A 20314-nucleotide genomic window follows, 5' to 3' on the forward strand; every position below is an offset into this window, starting at 1 on the left:
CTCCAACAAATTGTTTCACTATTCTTTTCCCATATAAGGAAGAACAGCTTTCTGTTTAAAAGGAATGAAAGCATGCAAGGCAACTAACTAATTAATTGAAGTGATCCTCTTTAGAACCTATTATCACAACAGTAACACAATGCTATAATCAGCATTTTCAAACATGGGAGTCCTAATTTAGATCCTTAATCTGTAGCTTTCAGTAACAATTCCTACTGAAATAACTGTCACCATCAGTATTAAATAATCATATCAATACTATATAACTGAGTTTACAGAATTTTGCTGACAGAAAGGAGTAAAATAGCAATCTTATGACAGTACTTCAGTTTATAATGTTAAACATTTTCTGAAGTTGGTGGAATAGTGCTCTGTGCACCTTCTTTAAGGGACTGTTTTCAGTTTTGTCTCCTTTGTAATCCCAATGTTCATGGATAAAGTGAATACTTTCACTAAGTTAAAACTTTTATGAAGTTTTATGTCTCCCTACAAATGATTTTGCATCCTTTTTGTTTTTTTTTACCTTTGAAACTTTGATGCCTCAACTTGCTCAGTAGCATAATGAGCTCCAAAGCTCATTAGAGCAAAGAGACACAGGAAATCCAATGACTGCTTTTATCTAAGCACATCAGAGAACTACTGTAAAAAACAGACAACCCAAAGTACAGGAAACATCAGAAAAATGAAATATAATATCATGGTACAGGCAAAAGGTAAGAATGAAAAGTTATTGTTAATTCCTGTTTTATGGGTGTTCCAGGACTGCAAAAGCTGACTTTTGTCAAAAAGTCTTGACTTTGCAGTTAGGACTTCTAACCTATCCGAAAACAGAAAAAAAGCATAAGCCAGAATTCATATGGCTTTGCTAAAACCTCAGCAACTGTTGTAAAAATGAGAATTTAATCTGTTTTCCTCTTCAATGATCATGACATACTGAGTTAAATCAAGTGTCTTCAGCTACTCCATATTTCTGGTATTGGCTAGTTTGGCATAAAACTATGGGATTGCAGGTAACACATGTCTTCAGTCTACATTATGCATACCATGTCATTTAGCACTTTTAGTCTATAAAATTTTCCTCTGTAGTTTCTTATAGCATCATTTCACTTGAACTAATACATTCTCCTGAGCTAGTATATTTTTAGGCCTACTACTTGATCCCTAACCCTTTGAAAGAGGTCATCAACTGTACTATTACTTCATCATCTTGATGCAGCAGGAAATGGATTGACYCTCAGAGGTTAAATCGCTGTTGTATGCAGTGATGAAGATAATAACTGAATTCGAGATAATTGCTCATACTAAAAGAGATATTACTATTCAGTGTAAATTCTCAAAATACAGATACCTTAATCCTAAGAATGGCAATTACATTCTGCTATTATTATTACCATACTATTATCCAAATTATGTTGTAAATAGGAAAAATTATATTTTTATGATTTAGGTAATTCTTAATTAATGTTTTGATGACAGTCAGTCTCAGTAAATTTCATTTTTTACCTGTTCCTTGAAGCATTTGTTATAACTAAATATATAGACTCAAATTCAAATATATAAGTACAAAATACCTCAGAGCAGTAGCCTGTCGGCAGAGCACCTCAAGAAATCCTGAATGCCTCCAGTGATCRGATGCCTTATATGTTCCATATTTTCTGAGCGCTCAGTTTCAGACCATGGAAGTTCATTTACATCAGGATTTATTGCTCAATACAGCAAATAAAGTCAGGTAAATCTATGTTTTAAACATAGTTCTAAGATATTTTGCCATATAACAGAAAAGTACTCTAAAAACATCTAAGAAGCATTAAATGATGACCATCACGAAATGATCAAATGCATAAAAATCTCATGATGTTTTCATGAGGTTTTCTTGGTTGTCTTAATAGCCAACATAGTGAAGAAGTTGCTAAGGCAATACATTATCAAAAAGGAGAAAATCAAATGTTGAACAACTCATCAAGTGACTAATCCACTCCTCCAGCTACACTGAGTGAAGCAGAGATCCTACTGAAAATAAAATATCCTTATGTAATTGAAAATGGTTTCATTATCCTTGTGTTCCAAGTGAAATCTTATCAAGATATTTCTTTAATTCTTTTAATTCTTAAGAAATGCTTAGAATTAAAGTTGAATTAATATTGTGTAGTGTTTTTTGCATACTATATATATGTTAGCATAAACCTTAGTACACTGTAAACACTGATCATCAACTGCATTTATGAATTTCCCTATTAAGTCTTCTTTTAAACCATACTAGAAGAACTACATAACAGAAGAAAACTTTCAGACTTAACCGTTCCCAAATCCGTCTTACTGCAGTAGTGATACCTGAAGTCTATCTTTGGGCTTCCCTTGCCCCTCAGCAAATGTGCATACAAAGGGGAACTAAGAACGCAACCCCTCCCCCCAGCAAATACAAAACATAAAAAAACCCCAAGAGCTGAAGCAATCTGACTACAAGGACAGTGAGGAAAAGCCAAAAGAAAGAAACTAGAATACCTTAAAGCTTCTTGCTGACCAAACACCAGCAGACTGCCATGGGAAATGCCAGCAAAGCAAGCCCTTTTCAAAAGCTAAACAATGCCTTTTGGCTTTAAAACTCTACCTTTAAGTGAAATTCTATTCTTCCAGTTAAATTCTGTAATTCCAGGACAAATTTCTGTCCGAACATTATATGCAAAATATATGGAAAAATTGAAAATTCAGGTAAATGTCTGCTTAAAGGAGCACGTTTTCCTAGCTATGCAACCAATTACTGCAAATTGAGACAGGAAAATAGAAGTTGTGAGTCTTCGGATTGCTACTTTAAGAACTCACACACCTTTGAGACTTTCTCATGATATGAAAAGCAAGAGCAAACTTTTAATATAAGAAAAACTAATCTAGTACAAGGATGCTTTCTCTATTGCAGGCAGTCATGCTTAGATAGCCAGATAGCATCAATGGCAAAGATGTCTTCTTTCATCACCACCTGCTTAGAAACTGTGTTCCAGATAAGTCCTAGCTATAAGTTTTTACCATTTATGACTTATATGCTGCGTTTTTGTAAGTCATRGTGTCTGAAACTTAATGCTAAATACAGAATCTCAGCTAGCGCAGGCTGACTGTAGGATAAGATCACGAGGGTTTTTTGCTCTTGTGCCTCCACTGGCCTCTCAGTTAATCCTGATTTACAAAACAAATATTGGCTCAAACTGAGGTATGATAAAGATGTAAAGATGTAGTCTGAAGCAATGCAGATCAGAAAGTGTAGGACAAATCACACAAGAGCTGCACATACTGAGCAATCTGAGCCAAGGAGAAATTAAGAATAGCTTTCAGACACTCTGCAAAACTTCCTCATTAGAAAAGACCTTCTTTTTCAGGAATGAAACATACAATACTAGTTTAAAAAAAAAAAAAAAAAAAAAAAAGTAACTATATCAGAGGCAGACAGACAGATATTATTTCGTCCATAAGGGATAAGCTGGAATGTGACTTAAAATGGGTAGAAAAAAATGACAAGGGGAAAGAGCTGCAGCTCAACTTCATATTGTGTTTACTGCTTTTTTTATTATTTTTAAAGAGAAGTACACTGATATTCTGTTAGTTATAACCCAGCACTAATGAAGGCATTGGTCAGTACAATCAAATGGTATGAAAGACACACGAGGTTGCAGACAAGTGGGAGCACACGAGGTTGCAGACAAGTGGGAGCACATCTAGAAAAATAAGGAAAGATACCAGGTAACAACAAGATTATGGTAATTCTGTGAGGCCAGTGGTAAGGAAGGAGAGGGAATAGTATTAGAGAGCACAAACACAAGCTGGGATTGAAGATAATATCTCAATGCTATCTGATTTTTTTTTTTTTAATTASTTAGGCAGCAGGCTGGTACAGTATTAGCCAATGGTGATCGTATTCTCTTTCACAGAAGAGGCTTTCTATTTCATTTCATAGTCTGCTTCTAAGTCCACTGCAACATTTTTATCATGCTTTTGAAGATGAAAACCCAACGTATTTGTTTTTATTTAATCACTTTTAGTCTCATTGTTCAGAAAGGCAGTAAGTTAAATGCAGCTCCGGCTTGCAATTGGTCATCGTCCTGTTGCATATCAACCTCCCCGCCTTTTTCTGGCTGAGCCCACATTGGTTTAAATGAGTCTTTAAGTCAATGCTTTAATTAACTGTTAAAATTTAACTTCAAAGCAAGGTTAGTGCATTATCCTGAGGTCAGCCATTGCAATGACATAATTCTGAGGAATACACATTGCACCCACAGTGTGAATTCCAGGAAAATCCCCCACAAAACCTCCCTTACTCTATAAAAGAAAAACCTCAAGGGGGGTTGATTTTGCCTTTCTCAGAGTAATCGTATTTCACAATTGAGTCAGACATTTGAACCAAACTCCAAATGTACTTAGATGCAAGGAGTTACCCTTACTTATTAATCTACTAAAATCTCTGGGGAAGATTTGTGAGTAGAAGAGAATACATTGATAGAAAGGTACATTAGCTGGAGTTAGAGACATATCTCATCTTTCCKACAAAATTGCCCTTTGATGGCCGTCATCACCAGTTCACAGATAAAGACCTCAGGGCCAGGAAAAATAATGACTTGTCTTACCTCACTTTCTGTAGCAACAGCATTTCAGTCTAAATCCCAGTATTAAGCACAGTCATTTTAGAAGGAGAAGTGTTTAAATTCAGACCAGATTAAATTGTTATATGCTACAGCATACCAGGGGCATATGACACACCCCATTTCCCAAAGTTCTTGTAATATCGAGAATGTGATACCTTTCCAAATTCCAAAGTTAGCAGTCAGTATGACTCTGAATACATTAGCAAAGCATATAATAGTAATAATAATAATACCACCACCACCACCAATTTTCTTCTATTCCCTCTATCATTTCAGAKGACTGATATTCCTTCATTGCTTCTTTGGCTGTATTCAATTCTAAGTTTCCAGAGGCTAGAAACAAACAGGAAATATCTCCTAACATCTTAATGAGGTCAGAAGAAAGGTCCAGTTTTCCCCTGACAGTGGCCTTAGATATGCTCCTGATTTCAGGCTRTCAGGCTACAACACTTTCTCTTGCCATACGATTAGAAGACTGTATATGCTGTGAACATAATCTTGCTCAATTTTCAGATGGCCCCAAAGCGTTTATTAATAGCAATAGATTCAGCTGCCAGAGAAAAAAGCGTGTCCAAGAGTATGTGGCCAGTAGGGAAAGAGTATTGCTCCATAAAACACTGAGTGGGAGTAGGCAGAAAGAGGGGTCTCCATGTGAATGTGCATTGCCTTCTTAGACTAAATGTAACCCTTTTTATGGTACACAGACAATTTAACAGTTAAATGTTCTTTAAAAATTAAATATTTCAACTAAGTGAGATACAAGATTTATTTCCTCTAAGCCTCTAGCATGATTATCATCCAGATCTTTGGCAGCTGAGAAAATGTACCCTTTCTAAATGTGAACGAAAGCTATTACAAAGCAGAATCCAGAGCGCAGCAGAATGCAAAGACATGCCAGTCAGCATCCTGGTGACCTACTTTTATTATAGCAACTCCATTTTTGAAGATATGTCACTATTTTTTGGGGAGAGCTGCACAATGAGGTGTCAGCAAACATGCTGCTTATCATTAAAGATGTTACTTGACGACTGCAAATACTTGTCTGTATGACTGACATGCTTAGTCAATGAGCTCCCACAGTAATGCTCAGTATCAGATTCCAAAAGGAACAAATATTATTATRTTTCTACAACAGTTATATGTGGGACTGAGTAGGTTGCCTATCTACTTTTGATAGGAGTAAAGGCACTGTTTCGTATATTCTAAAATTATAAAAAACAGAAGCATTTTTTTCAGGTGCCTGATTTGCCTCATTCCTRTATTTTATCAGTTTCTCTTATTTCCTTATTTTCTTATTCACCTTCTGGTGAATGTGTTTGGAATATATTAGATAGTTGTTTGTTTTGTTTTGCTTTGGTTTTTTTGGCATAGGCACATTTCAACAACTTTCTCAGTGTACTTCCTACTATAATGTCCTAYGTAGTACCTCATCGCCTGACTTCACAAGAACTATCTAATTCTTCACACTCATTGGTCTCTACGGCACACGTCAAACAAGTACAACACYGTCACCCTTCTTTATGAATAAGACATGTCCATAAGGCAGAAAAATTTTGCCCTTGAATTGTTTGGTCACATACACAAAAATATCAGAGTCAATCTATAGTTCCCACAGTTTACTTACGAAAAGAGCATGTGGACAGTTAAATCTGGAAAAACTCAATAAAGAGCTTCGTGATATGATCCAGAAATTACTTGACAAAAAAAACTGAGGACAAAAATAGATCAATAAATGCAGATAATACAACTTCACGAGCATTTTGAAACTATAACCAAAACCCACAGCACTGGTCAACTTTTTCCAAATTTCTTTTTGTGGCTTTTTTCRAGGGAATGAGGATTAATAAATTAAAATGATCTTAAAACTGAAGATATTTGGTTCATTTACTGAGAATGATTAGATATAATGTTATTGGTGATGAGAGCTACAAAACAACATTAGTTTACCAGCAAGCCAACCAACATAAAAGAAAAGCAAGCTTGAATAAATCGCAGGGCAGTATATTACTAGGTATGTACTGTTACACTTAAGTCTGAAGCTAACTGTTTAGAAAAATAATGTTTAAAAAAGCACAATGAAAAATGAACAATACTTACAACCATACCGTTTAGGGACACCCAGCAATCTGGTGGGAAATCCTGGAGTAATGGTACTAAAAACTGAAGACAACCATCCCAGTGGCAAAGCAGCAACATCATTCCAATCAGATTAAAGATTCTCACCACAGCACTGGCCAGATCATATGTCATGTGGAATATCTGCAGACAAAAGCGACAGACGATTTACATGATGAAACACGTAGAAAATAGAAACAAATCATTTACTCTGCATCCACATAGGTTAAAGACGAGTAAGTAACRTGCAGTACAGATCTCCCAGCAAGGTTCATCAATTTGGGCACACTCAGTGTGCACAGAGCCGCGCTGACCAAACTGCCTCTTTGGTGTGGCCACTGTTACGGAGGCTGCTGAGAAGTGCTTATTTTGGGTCAGAATTCACCAACTAAAGCTCCTCCTTAGAGTCCACTACTTCTCAAAGGAAGCAAGTCTCAAAAATAAAATAAAATAAAATAAAATAAAATAAAATAATAAAAAGGGAGCTTTTTAAAGTTGGAAAGACCATTACTAGTCTGCTAACTTGGTGAACTAGAATATTCACAAAGATGTGGGAGACACAAATTCAGTGCCTCAGTCTGAAAGGYTCATCCCACATTTCTCACCTGCTTGAGTGAACCAAATTCTGAGTGAGAAAACAATATAAATAATTGTAAAAAATTTTGGACTTCAGTTTCTGTAGTTTGTGTTTATTAATCCAGTTTGCAAATACCAGTTCACCAAGCAAAATGACACAGGTCATCTCATTGCTTTTAATCACTGACAATTTCCTAATACATTAAAAATCCAGAAATATCTGTAGCAGTTAAGTTTATGTCAAACGGTCGTAATAATTTGGATTTCAATATATTGCTCCATTCTTGGACAAAAGAGCTTGGCACCTGAATGGTCTCTTACAGCAAAATATATACATAAACTCCTGATGTATATCATATTTCAATGAGCATAATTATCATTATTCAGGAATTCAGGTTAGAAGATGAGGAATGTTTTGTGCAATTGATATATCACGTGATTTTAGACAGAAAAACTCTATTCAGCTGTACAGACTGACACGGAAATTTTGAGCCGTTAGAGCTGAAAAGCACATCGGATTCCTAGAGGCAGAAAGACGGACACTTTCTGTAGGTGTGAAGAAAAGGAGGTAACCCCCCCAAAGGTAAAGGCAGGTGAGTGAAGAGACATTAACAGCAACACTGCATCCCTGATAGGCTGCACAATTTGTGAGAGGGTATTAGGTCAAATAACAAAACCAAAGATCAGTTGCGGCATCGGCATACTGCAGTATCTGGGTAATTGCAACAGTCCTCTCTGCCTTTACAAAATATGTATCATAGAAATTAAAATTTCTTTATGTAATAAATGACTTCCATATCTGCACATGCCATTTGGCATTTGGAAACAAAAGAGTTCACATACTGAAGAGGGAATTTTTCTATCCTAACTTTTACATATCTAAACTGAAAGCAGAAATTAAGAATCCACACTGTAAATGAGTGCAAGTGCTAACATGGAGACCACATTAAGGTACCTTGCAACGTTTGTGCTTGTTTGAAAATGATGGCGTATTTTTGAGTCTCAAAATGCAAAACCTATTTAATAGAAACATATCTAGATGTTCAATGTATGTGCAAAGCWTTTTATTGAAGCTAGGGCATTTTAAGAGTATGTGTTTCAAACGCCACTTTGACAGAGGTTGCAAAAAAAGGTTTACAGCATTATTCAAAATGCTATGTCTTATTCAAATACTATTAATTCCTGTTAAAACTGAGGGGATAATACCGATATTTAGAAGATATTGTAAATGAAAATAAAGAGAAAACTATCACCATTATAAATTGGTGCTGTTTAGAAATATATTTATGTTGCAGCTATTTTAATATTAACAGTAGCATGATCTGAATTGAGAGATGAGAAATGTAAAATTGGAATAATTTTATTTAAACAACTGGAAAAAGAGCAAGGATTGGTACTGTTTTGGAACACTAAAACCTCATTTTATTTGGGTTATTCTTTATCTGCATGGATATTTTATTGCACCTACAAAGTGCAGACACAGTCCTGATAACATGAAAAATATCAGAAATGTTGTCAGTGAAAATGTGATTTCCTCTAGAATATCTGTCTGAAAAAGCCAAGAAGATCAAACAGAAATTACACACATTTTACACAGAGATCACAACTTAATGAAGAATTTCCTGTTGCTCCAGAAAATCAAGTTATAAAATCTATATAATATGGTAGGATAAAAATCAAAGGCCAGTTCTTATCCACAGAATTTTCATACTGCCTCAAGCTTCTCATTATCTCATTAGGCTTTGCTTTAAGAGATAGATTTTCAGAATAATCCACTGAATTGGACACTATTTTTTTTTTAATGGATCACAAATATGACAATCAGAGTAATACTGAGCATCAATACCTTTATTCCTATAATTATTCAGAAACAGAATTTTACTGAAAACATGCACCAAAGCGTTTCTGATAAGCACGTGAAGCTCTGGTTCGGTGAAACATCTCAAAGTCCACAAAACAAGTCTTTCATAGACACAAGACTCCTGAATCCCTATCCTGCTTCTGGAACTATGGGTTTAGGCAACATGAAATATTGTGCAAGTGTACTGTACAAAACTGTACTGTACTGCAATTTCATACTGTACTGCAGCTGAACAAAAATGATGATTATTCTGTGGATTTTTCACTTGGATGGAGCCCATTTTTGGCATAGATTCAGATGAGAGAGATGGTGAACTGCAAAGCTCGTATCTTCATACAGGATTTCCTACATTTTTACAGGAAGAGCTATTACAAAGGAAGACTAAAATYCGAACCAAACAGCAGGAGCACAGTGCTCAAATCAGAGGGCCTTGCTGAGCCAAAGGCTGCTGTTGGGTTTGGGCTCAGTACGACTGAGTAATTGTCGGGTTTTTCTTCCAAGTAAGCAGCACCTGCCTGTTCGTTACCAACACGCCTTTGCGTAGGAACCACGTACTGTGAGAACAATAACACGTTGAAAATTTTATGTGAAACCACATCCAGTAAAGGAAAAGACCATAACAGGCAGTATATGACACTGCAACCTTTCAACATTTGTGAAACTTTTCACTCAAGAAATAGTTGCTACGCTGCTCAGTGTTCAGGATCAGTAAGTACTATTAAAAACGCATAAACTCTTTCTGGATATTATCTGGCCTTCTTAACATGGTAATATTATATCAACATATCTGCAATACCTCCCATTAATTTTAAYTGTAGTGTTTTATTGCTCATCTTTTGCTTATAGAATCTAATATTTGTACAGCCTATTCTAAACTCTGATAAATCTGTATTACAGAAAATTACTTCATAGGAAAAATCTTAAGTAAATGTAAAAAAAAAAAAAGTCCTTTTAAACAGCTCTGCATATTCAAATATCTTTCTGGTAAAAAGTTTGGTATTTTTTTTCTATAAGAAACTTACCATGGAAATGTGAGCTTGGTTTGAAAAAATATTTAAATGCTCAAAAYATATACTTTAAGTAAACAATAACAGTTGTTCACAGTAATGTATTGGTATCTTTGGGTTTGAAGGGAGAGGGTTGTTTTTAAAATTAATACCCAAATTTCTGCAGTGATATATTGTATATCTTTTATGTTTTTTCCATTTCTGAAACAATTGTGATACATTCAGAGAGTAGTAAAATAAGTAATATTTTTATAGCATTTTCTTTTTGAAATCATAAATTATAGTGTCTACATTAATGAATTAATCCTTAATAAAACTCCTAGGAGACATTGTTTGTTTAGAGAACTGGAACACAGAAAGTTAAGAGGTTAATACCACTCATTTCAACAAGTGATGACTTGCTAGTAGGCAACCAGAAGGACTGGAAGAAATATGAGAAGATCACAAATCAGTTCAGATGTCTTGATTTCAAGACAATTCAACACTTAGCGTAATTCAAACACTTGCATGCACCTAAAGTTAGGCTCTTAAATTCATTACTCTGGTATGTAAATAGAGGTAGGGAACCTGCTTTGCATTAAATGCTCACCATCCACAAATTCTGTGCAAGTCAGCCAGAGTTGCACATATACAACAGATTTGAAATTATGGTCATTTTATTTAGACTCCTAAYTCCATATCTAAATATTCAGCTTAACCACCAAGATATCCAACTTCTGGGCAACACATTAAAAAAAAAAAAAAGTTACTAGAGTTATATAACATCACTGTAACTGAGAAAAAATTAAAATTCCTAACTCTTTCCACATAATTATTTCACATAATAGGCAATATTTAATAGGCATCTCTGTATTTTATTTACCACTCAATTTCATTTCAATTACACTTGATAGTTTTTGTTAGCATCATGTGTTTGTTTTTCTTTACTAGAATAATGTTACCATTCATTGTTTCCATGCACTTCAAAAGAGTGTTTAATAATAACCTGTGATTTGTGGATTAATTTCTGAAAATTCACATAATATCTTCCTCTATTATTTTTATACTCTTTCCTCAATACCCTGGAAACTTTAAACATTTGCCTAAAAAGCAGGTTTTTTTACTGCATTGGCAGTACCTCTGACAATGGTTGAAATGTAACCACAGATTCATAATTTTGAATGTTTTGGCAAAATATTGTTCAAGGAAAGTAAGAAAATGCTCAGAAGTCAGAGTTCACATGTTTTATCTCAGTTTTCACTCACACTTTATTAATGACTCTTTTTATTCCCCTGTGTGAAGAAGAAAGTAGACTATTCCTTCCTCACATTTATAATGCAGTGTATGCTTTAAATTGGTCCTGCTACCTCTGATTTTTGAGCCTGAGACAGAAAAACTATTCCCACCCCAGCAGTCCACTTGCTTAATAATATTTGAGGGCTGTCATAGTAAGTTAATAGTGCGCATATAGCTTAACTAAAATGAATACAAAATCTGTTGAACTGCTGTCATGGAATATATATGGTTACCTCTTTTGCCTTCTGACACTGGGATTTAATATTTGTTCAACTGTAATTTTTTACTTCAGTTTGATTTTTAGATTCATTTTATATAAAATTGATTTAAAATCAAATTTTAATTCTTCTAGAAAAAGGAAAAAAGAGAACATCTCAGGACTTTTTGGAAAATGTAATAGAAACCATATATTACAGAGTTTATTGACATACTTCTTTGCAACCTCTCAGAAGTACTAAGGGCGTTCAGTATCATAAAGCTAGCCCAGGCTTAATCATCAAATTACAGTTTGCATCGTGCCTCAAGCAACATGAAATGACACTCAAACTAAAGGAAGCTATACGGAGCCTGAAACAGTCACTGTGGAGAGACAGAAAAAGTTGCATTTGTACTGAGATTCTTGAGATCATACTGAAAGCAGTATGAAGCACAGCAACAGAATTTCAAGCTAGACTACAGGAGAAAAATAACAGTAATAAAAATTACAAGAGATTTTTGGTTCATTCTTTGGGTCAGTTCAGAGTTATTGGGTTTATCCCTTCTAGCATCAGCTAGACAGGGATTATAAATTGTAGGATCCAGAGTTTCCTACCTGAGCTAAATTTTCACTTCTAAGTTGTTTTGAGGTAATAAAAGCCCCCAAGAAATAAAATAATACAGAAAGGAGAGGAAAGCTGAAAGCCTCTCTTTTGAGCATCCTTCTCTTAATCTACCTTAACCAATGAAAGTCATGCACGACTCTCTGTTTAGCCACTTCATATTCTACAAATTGATTTCAGAAGAATTTTTCTGTAAAAAATTTGGGACACTATAAATATGACCTGACCTTTACTAAAGCCGATTTTGGGGGGGAGTTGCACTCCACCCTGAAAAGGCATCTGCAAAAGTAGATGTAAATGCCTACTGATTGGAATGCCTGGCTATACCTACAGGGTAGCATTTTATAGTCTACTAACTCCTGATGTATATGGTTAATTTTATAGTAAGCAATTCATAGTTGATAATTTAGTAGCGGGGAAAGGTATATAGCACTATTTAATCTAGTTTATTTATGACCTTAAGTTGATGACAAATGTAAAGATCTGCATTTGCTTTGGTTGACCCTGGAGGGAAAACCTCAGTGATTTAATAAACAGAACAAAGTAGTTTTAATCAAACATATCTGGAGAAAAAGAGTTGAGAGTGGCCTATTTTATGTGACCTTTAAAAATTGKTATTTTCTAGATGCAGTCAATCTGACATTAGGTTTTATAATAGAAGTCCCATTTATTCCACTTTAAGGCATGTTCAAATGGAAGCCAGTTTCTGTGAAGCAAAAAGAACAGCTCAACAACATATAAATGTGACYGTGCTAAGTTCAGGTTAAACCTGAAAGCATTAATAAAACCACTTTGCTGAAGGAAGAATTAGGCAAGCCTTGGAAAGGTCAGATGTAACAAGGAAGCAAAATTTATTTGCTATATATATATATATATATTCTGCCATATATATTTGCTACTGTAAATTTTCCAGTGCCATACTAATATATTAGCTCTCACACAGAGAGCATGACTTCATTGCCAAAATGTGTATTTTTATTATCAAGTTGTGATTAATGAATATGACCTATCTGGATACCAAAACAGTGCGGAACAGTCCCTTCAGGTCTACAGCGAAGAAARCAGGGCAAGGCTGACCCAACCTCAGGATCCTCCGATAAAACATACCGTGCTAATCTTCGCCATGTTTTTGCAGAGGTGGAGGTCACATTCACTATTTATTTTGATGTCAGGATGTACTTTATTAGACTAAGCCTTTATTTCTATTGCTGAAGTGAAGCAAAGTAAAAAAAAAAGAGCTCATAGCTGTGAGAAATAAGCAAATGTGCAACACTAGCAACTTGTCTCCACGACGATATTTAGCTCAAGTGAYGATCCTTAAAGTTATGTGATTGAGAGTGACCGTATGGCAAAAAATACTTGARGTGTACATGAGCAGAGAGCTTGAGAGCTTTGCAGAACGCCAGCTTGAGCTATACCTCAGTTTCCATTACAACATTATTTCAGCTGTCAGCATCACCGAACTTCRGCCCAGGCTTCTTGACGGGCCACGTAACTGAAGTGAAAGCACCACTGAACTCACGATAGAGACTTCTGCGAGCGGAGTTGAGCTAGAACCAATATTTCATTTATTATCTTGTATAATTAAATATATTCTACAAAGAAGAACTATCTCTAAGTGCCCCAAAATACTATATATGATTTATTTATTCACATCTAGCTGAGCTTGAGCAACTGTTTCTTATATTAATGTGTGGAGGTACTCTGGTAGCAACAAGAGGAAAGAAATGTTACTTTCTCTCAGGCAGCCTCTCCCAGACAGGCCAAGGCAGGGGCTCCTCCAGGTCTGAAAAGGGTAACAGAATGAGCAACATAAATCCTGAGAAATATTACTGCCTTCAAATAAAAGTGCATGAAGTCAGATACTTGATTGCATTTTTAGGTATTAAAATGAGCTTCAGAAGCCTAGGTTCCCAAGCTTTAAGATCAATATTTAAGCTGTCTTAATCCATATTAAATGTGAACTAAACAGTAGAAACAGTGAATAGCAGGCATGTACTTTATAAAGAAGTCTACCACAAAATGTGTTATAAATGTTGAAACAATTTAGGGTGATCTGTATGAAGTACCAAAACCTTCACAAAAAGAGCCATGTCAGATAAAACTGCATTTCAAATCATTTTTGATCTCACAAGCCCTAGGCCCTTTGATTTCTGTTTTTAAAGCAAACCTCTGGAGATAATCACGTTCTACCCCCAAGAGGCAAGGTCTTTCCTGTTGGCTCACACATTTAAAATACAGGAATGGGCAGGCAAGAACACACCAGGGGCTCCCAGCTGCCCTGCTCCAACACTAAAACAGAGCACGAGCAATGTTTCCTGTGACCCCTTTTACACCCTCAGTCCCACCTGCTGTGCCGAGCAGCTGGGCTTGTCTCTGGAAGCTACCCCAATATGAAATGCATCCCAGGATGGATGGACTTAGGCGCATAAAAGCATCTAAAGAACAGTATGTTTTTAGGTTTAAGAGGCACAACTATAGCAGAAGAAAGATTTAAGATTAAGAATTTTAGTATACAGAAATACCTTGTGCAAAAATTTCAGATGCTAAATTACTCTATTGTTGGAACTGTGTTAAATATGTGGTAAATACATGACTAACATTATGAAGAGTGCTTGCATATCCACAAATATAATTTACAACAATTTCTGAATACTCAAGTTAAAAGGTATTACCACAAATCTCAACAGATAGTCTATTAAAAAGGGGAAGTTTGAAAAGGAGAGACAGACAAGTAATACAAGTCATACAAGTACTATCAGGAAAGAGGAACTACTGTAAGAAGAAAGAAGAAGAAAGTATTATTTCTGAGTCTTTTTAGGGTTCTTTGATTCCTGACTATTTCCATAATTTTATTTCAAATGCTCTTTGCTTCTAGGCAACATTTTTGAGGACTGAATGAGTGATCATTTTGGATTTTGTTTTAATATTAAAAATAATATGCTAAAATGATGAAAAGCTGATGAATAGATGTTATGACTGTTATGAATTTTTTTGTCATTATTCTTTGAGAATAYAGACTAATAGAATTATTAGATTTTTGGCTATGTTAAGGTAATTTGAGGAAGAAAACGATCAGCACACAGGAATACCTCTGTCCTATCATGTATTTTGATTTAGCATATCAACACTTTTGCTAGCTAACGTTGTTGCAAGACCCTTCTTTAGAACTTTATTTAGGTTCCCCTTCTCTTGGTACCAGGATCAGCCCTCTGCGCTCTCATTCTTTGCAGTCCAGCTTACTGAACCGATCTGCTGCCAGAGGTTTGTCTGCTGCCCTCTGCCACATATGCAGATGCATGTCCAAAACCTCTTTGGTTTTGGACAGCATGGTTATGCCGGGTTCTGGAAAGTGCCTTCCCTAAAGGCTTGGCCACTCACCGTGAGCTTTACTGGGCTGTCCSCTACTTCAGAACACATTGCTGAGGGCTCAGTAATTTACTTTGCATAAATTAATTTGGAGGTCATCTTCTAATTTTGCTTTCTTGTGGCTTATTATCAAATTACAGTCCACAGTGTAGGAAAGCAGAAGCGACAGAATTTTTTTCTGTTCTCAAGAGCACCTCATCTTGCTTTTACGGTCTGACTCTCATCCTCCAATTGTATCTGTTACAACTTTCCCAGCAACTAAAGCACTYCCATACCATGGTAATTGTTATTGCAGGCTCGTGTTAGCATTACTTCTTCCTTGATGTTACAGGTGATTACATTTCAGTGTCTTGTTTTTTCTCTACTGTACTGTGATATCCCTTGCTCTTTCCAAGATAGGTAACACTGCCTCTTCTTTTCAGGCCTGATAATTTCTTCTTTTTAGTTTACAAGATTATTGTGACTCACGGATTGCGCATGGAGATTTCACTTTGTCTTCCACTTTCTCTTTGTGGATTTATTTCTGTGAAATGCTGTCCTCTTACTCAGCAGAAAGCCTGAGCCCACAGGAACCGTTCTCTCTCCTCTTTCCTGCTGAGGATATTCAGGGTTTTACTGAGATCAAGTGTACAGCCTGTTCTGCCCTGCTGTGCAACACTGAGCTATACTTATGTTTGTCAACTGTAAAAAGCAAAAAAACCACCACCACCACCACCAAAAAAAAAAACCTGGTACTATATTACGTAGATACATTACTAAAAACTTGTACTGACTTTGATTTAGTTGTGTCATACAACTTTTAAGCCACAAAAAAAAAAAAAAAAAAAACAAAAAACAAAAAAAAAAAAAAAAAAAAAAAAAAAAAAAAAAAAAAACCCTTTTGTTTCATATTTCCTTAAGCGCAGGCAAACTTGCCCGTTGGCTTTCGAGCAGTTTCAGTGTACAACAGCCCCTGCCACAGGTTTCTTCCAATCTAATGTTTCCGCTTTGCCTGTCACTGATGCTGACTCCCTAATCCAGCTGGAATCCAAATGGCTATTGATCAAAACATAACGTACATGACAGCTACGTGACTGGCAGCCACCGAGGAGGAGGGATATTGAGGCAAACCTCATGCCTATGAACTTACAGCAAACATCATTTTCTTYGCTGAAAGTCTCTATCTCCTCAACTGTCACACATACCGCTGCCTATTTTTATTCTTCCTTGAACAGAAACAAAATTTTGGGACATTTCCTTTGGGACGTTTAACAGTTTTATTTTCCATTCCCTTTACACTGCTGTTAAACGACAGAGATTTTTCTTGTTGCCGTGCACGTGCGTTGCTCTACAGTACAGGTTGCAATTTTATGCTTTCATTCTGTAGCAGTCTGTTTCTATCTAGGCCTTATACTGGAAGGCTGAATCTTCTGTCTTGATCATTAATTATACATAACAACATCCTAGCTACACAAATGTTTGCATTTCTTGTTGTCTTCTGCCTTTTTTTCAAATTAACAAAAAAGTCAGTATCATTCTGCAGTATTATATTGTGAAGCCACAGTATGTGTACAGACAGTGTCAATGGTGACATAAACATTAGGACAAGCATTAGTTTGGGAAAAGAGCATTTAAAAATGATTTTTAAGGTTATATGAGTTTTAAAAAGCCTATTTTCTTTACATCTCGTATTTGTTTTCAACACACAAATATCCAGTTCATTATTCTGGAGAGAGTTACTATGTACAAAACTGTACAAAATATTTTTTCCTGTGAGATAATGTAATAACCTCCCTACATTTTTTCCTTTCTGCTTTTTATATTTAGATCACATTTAAAACAAAAAAAATTCTATGTTAAGGTGGGATCATGTAATTTTTTTAAGAAAAAGGTATCCTCACTTTTTATTTGTGGCTTTATAAGCAATTTTAAATTGGTGTTGAGCAGATCCTTTTCTTACCAAACATCTGGAGCAAAAAGGATTTACTTGCAGTAATTAGACCAGAATTTTCCTCTGGTTTCTATGCATTTTATTATTCTAGTTCTTCAAAGTATCTCTACAGTACATTTTCAATCCATGTATTCATAATTTCTGATTCTTCTAYGCCCTGTTCCCATGCCCTATCCTCTTTTCTTTTTTTTGGCACTCCCACAACAAACAGAAACATTACATCCAAATAACATCCAGAAAGTGCTCTCAGATTTAGACCACGTAACTCTGTCCATCATTTCTTATAGCTCTTGTATTCAGTGGCTGCCATTGAGAGGTTAATATTTCATATTAACTACCACATATTGGTAGTATCATCAACTCCAAGCAAATTTAACTGTGATCTAGGTGACCTCATAAAATCTGTGATTAATTCAAAAATAAGACTTGGTTTGTCCATATTTGTGTGCCTACGTTTGAGCCCACAGGGTGGAAACTATCAATCTTCCCTCAGAAACTGGTGGGAGGTTAGAAACAGCTATAACAAAAGAAAAGCAGTAATAAACCTGAGATGTTTACAAAGTTACACAACTCCTGGCCCAAAACATTAGAAGAGTTGGCAAAACTGCCATTATATTTCAGTCTTCCTACTTTTACTAATTTAGTCCTAAAATACAGAAATCTTTTGTTTACAGAGGGTAAAATCCTGTATCCGATATACTCTTAGTCCTGCATTTTGCATCAYCGGGACAGTTCTGTGACGGAGACTGAATAGCAAGAACACTATTTACGCAATTGCAGAGTGACAGTGAAATGGAGAGTTATTTTTATSGCTGTTTGGCAGAACCAGCGAAGCAGTAGATACTTTGAATCTTTCGAGAGGCCTGGTTTGCACTTTGTAGAGCTAATAACCTAGGAAGAGAAAGACAGAAAACACAAAAGTGGCAGGAGGGGGAAGGGTAATTATAACCGGCATATGCAAAAACCAACTTGGATGTGGCAAAAATGGGCTCAGATAGACTGCGTGACACCTGCAGATGTCAGACAACTGGGTGATGGCACCAACACGCGGTCAACAGGGGCAGACAAGAACGGCAGACCGAAGCGTGTGCCCTACCATCAAAGGCACTGCTGGAAGTAGAAGTGAACTGCAGTAAATGGGGCTTAAGATCGACAATTAGCTCGTTCTGACGTTGTGTAACACACTAATAACGCCAACAYATTTCAGCCGACGATGTCTGCCCACGTGCCACGATTGGGCGGGTAAGCCAAACCCTTTACCTAGGGCGTCACGGTGTTTCGAAGCATTTGCCTAGGGACAGAGGCAGATTCCTTTATTACCAGCCCTTCTTATTTCTAATACGGTAGTAAAGCAAGATACTAGGAGTCTTGGAGCGACCCTGCCTTAAACTCACATACTGGTTTACCTCCAAAGAGTTTTCCAGCTGCATTACTGTTGTACTTCTGCAGGGTGGGTGTGTGTCTGGGGAGGTGCACATGTGCGTGGTGTTGCTAAAAGGCAGAAGGGCRGGAGAGAAGGAGAAGCAGTGATTTTACAGGGCTGCAAGAACTGTTTGTCTATCTGCAATCCTTGCCCTGCAAAGACAGGCCATAAGCAATGAAAACAAGCCACAGGGTGCTTTCTAAACTACTGAAATGTAGAGTAGCACTTACTCTAGTCTCTACCATGCACTACTCTCTGAAGCACAATTTTGATATTACTCCAGACTATTTATCACCTGCCCACATAACCCTGTCACTCAGCTAGTCCCTCTGCCTGGAACTTGCTCTATTATTCCCAGCCCTAGAAGTGGCAATAAACAACTGCCATTCTTACTTAGCAGGTAAATCAACCTGCTAAGTATGTATGTTTTTCCTTTTTCCTTTTAATATTTTCTATCTGATGTCCAGAACAAGTAATAGCCATTCCTGGCTCACCTGAGTATTTTATAGACATTAAAATGTCATAGCTRTATAGAAACAAACAATCATGATCATTCTGGGGGAAACCTTATGGTCAAATTGGCTACCATCTGACTTTTATTTTTGGAATAAACATATTTAAAATAAATAAAGAGATTGTCTTGTTTTTTAACATATCTGCTGTTAAGTACATAGATTATGCTYTGCACAGTATGATTAAGACTTTCCTTTAGTCTGTTCATTCACACATCCTTCTAATATTAATTACAGAACTGCTTATTCCTGAAAAGCAAAAGATACAGACATTATGGTCCTTCCTGTGGGTCCCTACTGACTGTTTGGAACAAAARGAGCTGCACAGCAGAGGCTGAGATCCCGCTGGGGCTTGCTACACCCTTTCCCGTGCACACAGCACAAGGAGGTGGCACTTTCCCCACACTATAAATGCATTTAATACTCATCCCCTTTAATCCTGTAAGATTATGGAGTGTTAGCACTTGGTGTCATTACATTCATCATGCAGAGAACTAAAAGAGGCCTTAAGAAACAGTGATAGATGTTATTTATATAAAAAAGCATAAGTAACTAGTTAAATCTTTTTTCAACAACCCAAGCATTTATTGCACCAGAGCAACTGTAAAATGAATGGTAGCTCTTAAAAATCAAAATAAAATAACTGACCATCTAAGTGCATCATTATTTCCAAAAGACAGAGAACATTTTGTAATCACAGACTAAACTCTGTTAAATCACAGTCAGATCTCTCCAACATCCTCCTTTCAAATTTTACTTTTCCCTTCAATTGATTTGCCTTCCCTTTACACTTCAGTGAT

At 36.1% G+C, this 20314-nt stretch overlaps 1 protein-coding gene across 1 annotated transcript in view; it reads right to left on the minus strand.

The window, feature by feature from the left end:
• HCN1 (hyperpolarization activated cyclic nucleotide gated potassium channel 1) overlaps positions 1–20314 on the minus strand; it is a 194224-nt gene that overhangs the window by 86944 nt on the left and 86966 nt on the right. The window contains exon 5 of the mRNA XM_085297700.1: positions 6726–6887. Coding sequence (XP_085153826.1) covers positions 6726–6887 — 162 coding nt within the window. The remainder of the gene's footprint in view (positions 1–6725; positions 6888–20314) is intronic.

This window comes from Rhea americana, unplaced genomic scaffold, assembly GCF_003343005.1.
Source record: "Rhea americana isolate MKP2758 unplaced genomic scaffold, rheAme1 scaffold_13, whole genome shotgun sequence".
Lineage (NCBI taxonomy): Eukaryota > Metazoa > Chordata > Aves > Rheiformes > Rheidae > Rhea > Rhea americana.